The 8,245-nt window shown below is 43.9% G+C and overlaps 1 protein-coding gene across 1 annotated transcript; it reads left to right on the top strand.

Annotated features, from left to right (window-relative positions):
- Positions 1 to 223: 223 nt before the first annotated feature.
- On the top strand, positions 224 to 7,651 carry Kek5 (kekkon 5). The gene is made up of 3 exons (XM_070312106.1): positions 224 to 1,125; positions 1,310 to 1,832; positions 3,686 to 7,651. Exons 1-3 carry the CDS (start codon positions 229 to 231, stop codon positions 4,606 to 4,608), a joined length of 2,343 nt encoding a protein of 780 aa, XP_070168207.1. The 5' UTR covers positions 224 to 228; the 3' UTR covers positions 4,609 to 7,651.
- The last annotated feature ends 594 nt before the right edge of the window (positions 7,652 to 8,245 follow it).

The following is an 8,245-nucleotide window of genomic DNA, read 5'->3' as shown; positions in this document are numbered from 1 at the left end:
TATCCATGTTCAACTATCAATAATGATGAATACCCGCATGAAATACAAAACTAGTCGGTCGCGTTGATGAATATTAAGTTATATTACATATATTATCTTGATATAATATTGCATAAGACGAAACTCCTCGTCTCGTCGTATGCAACTCTATTTAACTAAATAAGTTCTACGATCGCGGTCTCGCAGTCACGTTCTAATGTCATCGCGCTGTTAATAGGATTCCTCAAGATGGGACCAACAATGAGAACAACAGGCCAATGGTTGCTCTGTGCTACGTTTATCGTCGCCCTGTGTCAAGGCCAAGAGGACTGGATGCAATGCTCGTCGACTTGCAAGTGCAAATGGGTATCCGGCAAGAAGACCGCCGAGTGCACCAAGCAAAATCTCACGCAGGTGCCGGAGGACCTCTCGCCCGAGATACAGAATCTCGATCTTACCGGCAATCACATGACTCATCTCATACACGAGGCGTTCAGTCGCGTCCACCTAGTGAATCTGCATAAATTGGTGCTGCGCGAATGCGGCATCGAATCGATTCACACGAACGCTTTCAATGGCTTGAAGATCGTCATTGAGATCGATTTGTCGGGCAACAATATCCGTAGTTTACATCCCGGCACCTTCTACGAGACTCAACGATTGCGTGTATTGTTACTCAATCAAAATAGATTGAGGGTGCTTGAGAGCGGTCTGTTCTTCAATCTCACCTTTCTGCAAAAAGTGGCGTTGTCGTGGAACAGATTGGAGCGCATCGATGAAAAAACGTTTCGCAATCTACCGGGTTTGCACTCCCTCGCGCTCGACGGGAACAACTTCACTACTCTGCAACTGCAGAGCTTCGAGAGTCTTCCTAAACTCGGCAGCCTCGAGCTTCAGAATAATCCGTGGAATTGTAACTGCCATCTCAAAAGGTTTCGCGACTGGACGATCGAACGAAAGTTATACACAAAGCCAACCACTTGCCAGGAACCGCCCAACATGGCCGGTAAGATGTGGGACGAAGTTACCAGCGACGAGTTTGCGTGTAGACCGAAAATCATCACCATCGGCCCGGGAACCAAGATCGAGATGAGCAGAGGAGAGGTGACCTTCTCGTGCAGAGCAACGGGAATCCCACGTCCTCGGGTAATTACACTTACGTACAGATGTTACTTACGTAGATGTCGCTTTGCTCTAAGAATCTAGAATAGTTTAAGGCGATTTTATTTGCATCATATCTTGCAAATTTTATTAAGCGTTTCTTGTATAATTAATTTTTTAGCATTATTTGTGCAATATAAAATATATCACATACGATTATTTGTTTCAGTTATCATGGACGCATCGTACTCGTGTTTTAGACAAAAATGCCAAACGCCCGAATAGTGAGAGAGGCTACATGTTGTCAGCGAGCCACGATTGGTTGAATCTCACTATTCCTGACGTGACGCCCTCCGACAAGGGCGATTACATCTGCCACGCGAAGAGCCCGGGTGGTGACACCGAGAAGAACGTGACCCTGGCCGTCATAGGCGACGCACTTGGCAGCAGAGATAATTTTATCAGTCTGCCACTCGCCATAGGGCTCGGCGTCACCGCGCTATGCTTGCTGATCGTCGCGATAGTGCTTTGCGTGTGCTACTGCCGGCGTCGCCGGATCAGGCACGACGAGAAGAGTCTCGAGGCGGCGTCCTTGGAACATCACGGCCTCGGCGAGCAGGAGAAATCCCTGATCACCACTATTAATCCGGTGGTGAAGCCGCCGAGACGCTATGAGGCACCGTCAGTGACGTCGCACGGCACGGAAATGACGGAGCTGAATCGCACGTTGCTCGACAACGACTCCGTCTTCGGTCAGTACACAGCCTATATTACTAAACAGTGCGTGGCCAGATGCTAGCGAGAGATTATCTTACATTAGACAGATGACGGATCTCGAAACGCGCGCGTATTCACGGACATTGATCGAAAATCAAAAATTATCAGTCGATACGAAGCTTTAATGGCTCGCGTAATAAATATCGATCGTTTCGTTAAAGTAATATTCTTTGCCCACGAGGAAACAAGAAACAATATACGTCGCTTATACTATAATGTACAAATAACGTGTGCGTGTTTGTACGTATGTGTGTATGTGTAATTATAAATCAATTTGTTTCGTGTCGAGCGCGCGGACCGTAATGCGAGAAATGTCCGACGATTTAATCAGATGTCATCGATCTTAAGGTAAGGAGAATTTGCCAAATTGCAGGTAGCACACTAATGAAGATCCGTTAGGGACGCTTATGATACACTGAGTATTTCTGAACATAACATCGTGCTGTGACAGTGCGAAGACATTCGTTATCCGCGTTCAACTATTGATATCATCATCGTCTAGGAATATTTTTTGTAGATATGAGAAAGAGCAAATATAGGACAAATTTTTAAACGTGAGAATGTTAATTATGAATTGCATAGTAAATAGTTGGAACGATATAATTGCACAAGTAATGACGACAATAAGATTCACCAAGATTGTTTTGCGTATATCAACATGCGAACATTGTTAATAAAAATATTTTTCGACGAAATCATGCAGATAGTTGTATGCGATATTATTGGACTGTCAAAGATATCTTAACGATATAAAATTATATATCGTTTAAAACACTGTAAAAAAATACAATAACGCGAGAGATTCGAATCTTGTAAAATCTTCGAAGTTTATAAATGTCATACGGTCCTCATAGTGATACGATATATTGCCGAACATTACGCTTGATCAACGACTTTGCTCGTGCAACGTAGTTGCATTTTTCGATGACGTTAATGAACCGCGCTCATCGTTGCGATCATCGTCGCGAGTAATCCGATTCAAAAGCACTCGTTCGCGCTCGTCAAGAATAATGTCAACTTTCGTGTCAGGATCTTAGTAACAATAAGACAATGTTCTGGCGATGCTACCTTGCCGCGCGCGTCTGCGTCTCACAGATCTTATACCCGTATTCATAGTCCGTCCTTGAGAAATAAGGATTCCTTGTTCCTCGTTCCACGTTTCATAAACTTTCCTTGACCGAACAAGGAATCTTATTGGCTCCCTTATCTCAAGGAAGGTCACGAGCTTCCTTGAGGAGTGATGCGACCTTTTTAGCAGACGATACGCAGAATATAACCAAATATAACCTCCAAAAGTTAGTTTCGTTACATTTGTGGTTTTGTGGTTATTTGTTGTCGCGCTCTCAAACTGAAAGTGTATAAAGGAAAAAGGGATAATGGACAATGAATTTTTAAATGATTCTGACGATGAATTTGAAGACGAAAATCCAGAGAATCGGATTCTGTGGCGGATTCCGAAAAGATACATTCGCGATTGGGAAAATCCCGTGGAATTTTTTGAAGATACGAAAAAGTTTTCATATGTATTATATGAAATTAGTCGCAGGCAGCATAAAACGGTGCTGCCTCCAGTCGGTCACTAAAAATCCCTAAAATATTCCTTCCTTCTGAAAGGGAGACTCGAGGTCCATCTATGAAACAAGGTGGCCTTGCAGATTCAAGGAATCCTTCATGGAGGCTTCCTCCGTCCTTAAAATAAGGAAGGACTATGAATACGGGTATTAGAATCGCGTAGAATTTTTTTTCCTCGTTTTTCTTTTTCTCAACCTTTTACTGTTAGATTTTCTTTTTTAACGTTCGTCCTTCTCTTTTGTTCATGTTCTCGCAGTTGACGGTGTCGGAAGCGGTGTCGTCGACAGGGTAGGCGACGACGAGAGGGAGCACGAACTGGCTACTCCGGAACTCGATGGAGGAGGCGATACCGGCGGCACATTGCCGCGCGGGAGTGCCAGTTACCATCATCGACAATATCCACCAGATCTGTTGGCCTTCTCCGGTGGTCGCGGCGCATCGCCGACTAGCCAAACGTCGACGGCGCCTGACAGCACGCGTCTGCCTAATCAGCACACGACGGCAACGACGACGACGACGACGACGACGGCGGCGGCGGCGGCGGCATCATCATCATCATCATATGGCTCGCCGCCGTCCGGCCAGTACCATCCAGCCGCCTTCAAGACGTTGCCACACAGCCGCAGCGTAACTCCGTACGGCCTCGGACCGTCGTCGTCTTCGTCGTCGTCGATGGCACCGGTACTGCCGCGTCACGGCTATGTAACGATCCCGCGTCGACCGCGGGCGCCCAGTTGGAGCAGTGGAACCCCAATGTCGCCCACCGATATCCTCGAGCCGGTATACGATAATCTGGGGCTGCGCACCACGGCGGACGGCAGCTCGATGTTATCATTGAACAAGAGCCCGGAACCGGCGTCTTCGTCCATGCGAGGCCGGCCACTTCCGGTCACGCCGGGCGGCTCGCACTACGGTACGATTCAGCGCAGCACGCCGAATATCCTAACCGGCAGTCCGCTGGACCGGTCGGCCCCGGAAGGCGCAGCCGAGTGGCCGATCAAGCTGCCGGACGAGAGCATGAACGGCGGTCATTCGCTATTGACGCAGCAGCAACAAGCTACCGCCAGCAATACCCTCGGTAGAAAAGTGCCGCCTAGACCGCCACCGAAGCCCAAAAAGAAATCCGCCAACGGGCCGACGTTGTACGAGGACGAGGGAGAAGACGGCACGGAAGTATGATATCATGGATATCGTCCGCAATGAGGACGATTGGTCGTAGTACGCCATGATGGGGAGCGTGCGACCACATTTACAATAAACCGGTAGTGCCTTTCGAAACGCGTATTTCGCGCGCGTGGAACTTCCATTTCGCACAATGAGTCGCAGTCATCTGAAAGATGAACGAGGCATGAGGCGACTCGGGAAGACAACGGCGTGGCTCGCCGGAACCACTGACGTTAAGAGTACACGGCGATTGTGTCACCTGTTTCCCCACCTTGTAAGCTATCTCTTCCTTTTCCTCTTTCCTGTAAATTATTTTGTAAATTATTTATTGATATGCTGCAGAGAATCCGAAATATTCAAAGCCAATGAATCATATTATCATCCATACGAATTATTTTTAAACGATTATCGATGGGTGTCATTTTCCCATTTCTCATCTCCTATATATTATTTTGTGTTTTCTTTTTTTTTATCGAGTTCCTTTAGCTTTTTATTTGACGCTAGCGCGGTGAGGTGATCACGTAATAAAGTGAATAATATTCCGGACACATTGTTGCCGGCTTAGTCGATAAGGCGAAATCTATTCGCGTTTTGTATGAAATTTATGCGAAACAAGAAGCAACTGCTACAAGAGCTGAACACAAATCGTTCTATCAAGAGCGATATCAGTGAAATATCGTCTTCTATCCGCAATGGAAAACCGCGATCGTCTCGATACGATTGTACACATGTACAATATAAATGGAAGTGTTAAGATTCAGACAAGCAACGTTTTGCACATGTTACATTTATGCGGAAAACGTAATGAGAATTTAACATTGTTAAGAAATTATATAGCTGTTACATGTCATCCTGTCGCGTTTCTTTTTTAATGTCGAAATTCCGACGCTTGTATCAAATTTTAGCAAGACCGTTGCATTCTCATGCGACGCAAACTCTCGAGCAGCTTACATCGAATGGCGTGCGTAACGATTTATGTCCCTTTTCCCTCTGTAAGAGCATCGTTACATCGAATATTCGTAGAGATATCCCGTACTCTGTTAACGACATTTCATATCTTTAATCGTCGAAAAATATCGCTTGCGATAATTATAGCAGCAAATTGACATTACTCCGTCGTATACTTTGAATCGGAAACTGCAGTATTTTGTCAATCTATTGTTACGATTATTCTATTCAATGTATCTTAAATATACGTAAGAGGCACGCACATATATGTATATTAAAATCGGAGAAGATATTGATAGATATCGTTAACGCAGTACGTAATATAACAGTATGACGGTGCCATTTTGTATTACGTTAAACGGATAAATCTCTATTACAGTAATGTATAAACCTAAAGTAGATGTAAGTACGATGACACTCGAACGTATGTTTGAGATTGTAAGAACAAATGTATTATGAAATGAATACGATAAGGCAGGCGGCGTGCAACCAAAAAACGTACATAAGTAACGTCTATTTCTATCTAACGAATATCGTGACTTTGAAATTCGTATAATCAACTATCGTCGGAATAAACGAGTGATCATAATAACAGCATATTTCGGAAATTGCGGTTAATTTGGCGTCATTGTCCAATTGATCTTTGCCACTACAATCATATTAGCTATAACAAAAATAACCAGTTTAATGTATATATATATATATACTCTGCTATTGATTCAAATTTATTTCGGAATTCCAAATTAATCGAACGCGCGTTTCAATTAGCAACAATAACAGAGTTCAATTATTAAAAATTGCAGCATTGCGCATAATATCCCTACTACGCGAAGAATCATTGACCGGAGCGAATATATGCGACTCATCGATCGCGAATGAAATGGGACATCGGGGAATGCGAATAAATGTTAGATTGACATGATTTAAAAAGATGGGATATTACGACGTAAACGTAGAATTCAACGCGTCCCTATTTTCAGATACGCGCGATCGCTGCAATTCTACCATCGACGACAATATCGCCAAGTACCAACGTCCATGCGAGCTATATATCATCGACGAACGAACGGACTTATAGTTCGGAAAACCAGATGGCCGATAAATCGTCTTCTTCTTGAAACTAGAAAACATGTGACTTTTATCGAAGCGATTGTCGCGCGCGCACAGCCGGCTCGCATTTTTCTTTCGTCGCAGTTAATGCCTTTTTGACGGGGAACTCATTCGAGCTTGTCTCGTCTTCTCTTTTTTTTTTTTTTTTTTTTTTTTTTTTTTTTTTTTTGCGATGCGATTTTCGCGATATGAATACGGATCATCCCCACTTGCTTCCATTATCTTCCATGCTGGGTTAATTCTGTCGATTTGCTGCTTCCGTTTTCTGCGCGAGGCATCAAGCTGCTATACATCGTGATAAGGAGTGCTTACGTGTTTACACACCAATACAAAGACCGCCGCTTCACCTGTAGGTGATATTTCACCGGGGTAAGCGTTAGGTAGGTAGAGAACGTTCTTTAACTGCGAATTTATCGCCGACGAGCTACCCCCACTCTTTATGCTTTTGTTACCTTTTTATCCGGGAGATTAACGTTCTATTTCTCTGGCTTTAGCAGGGATTTTTCGGACGCGATTGTACACAACTTGTTGCGATTGCGCGGGACGGCAGTTCTCCGTAACAAAGTGCCGAGTAGTCGGGGGAGATGTATTTCCGATGAATCTTGCGCACGAACTTGACTTACTGTCGAACGATGCTTGAATTCAAAGGACGCTCTCGATCAATCCGACATCCTGTCTTTCACATCCGTACTGTTCAAATAAAACAACGCCGAATCCTTTTCCATAAATGTATTATACGCGGGATCGTGTCGCAATATACGGAGTACCTTGGTAGTGTATCCTGTACTTTATCTCCAGATTTAGAGAATCGATTGGTCGCTTTTTCCTTGTACAATTGTATGAGAAAATACATTGCGACAATATTAATCTTTCAATATTTAAATATCACGGTACTCTGAATACTAGTTAAATTTCTTTTAAAATACAGATTACTTAAAATAGAATATTATTATGCGAAAAATAAATTTGTAGCATCTATCATTTTACATTTTCTCTGAGTTTCAAGACAAATCCTTATATTTTTTACCTTATAATATTATAATTATACAATACATATGCTGCAATATATCGAATTTAATTTGGGGTGGGGGTGGGGGGGGGAGGGGAATAACTTCTTTTTAATTTTTTTCGTATTTTCTTTTGTTTCCTTTTTTCAAGATTATTCTTTATCTGGATGTAACAGTGTCCCGAATGTGAGATTCACAAAAGCATAGTGTGTGACGGTCGCCGATGATGAAAACCGAGCTTTACTCGCGCCCGCGTTATGCCGAACAGTATTAAGCGCTCGATGACTGCAGTTTCGAGCGCAAAGAAGGCAACCGTCCGGGTGAGAGAGACATGACGGAGAAAATAACACGACGCGGTCGTGTCGCCTCGATTTTTCGCTACGATCGACGAGCGACGAACCCGATGATTTTATATCGGTGCGTATCTATTCGCGTACATAGAACGCGTATCGCAACAGCGTAAACACGATGTTCCCAGTTTTTCGTGGGCTAGTGCCAACTGACGACGATGTTATCGTCTCCGTTTTCTCCGATAACGAATTATGCACGAAATATTAATTTCTGCGCCTTTTTCTCCTTTCTCGTGA

The sequence above is a fragment of the Polyergus mexicanus genome, unplaced genomic scaffold, assembly GCF_030449975.1.
Source record: "Polyergus mexicanus isolate NDT 795.1 unplaced genomic scaffold, iyPolMexi1.0 SCAF_21, whole genome shotgun sequence".
In the NCBI taxonomy this organism is placed as follows: domain Eukaryota; kingdom Metazoa; phylum Arthropoda; class Insecta; order Hymenoptera; family Formicidae; genus Polyergus; species Polyergus mexicanus.
The sequence above is the reverse complement of the archived record's forward strand: the minus strand, read 5'-3'. Positions and strand labels throughout refer to the sequence as shown.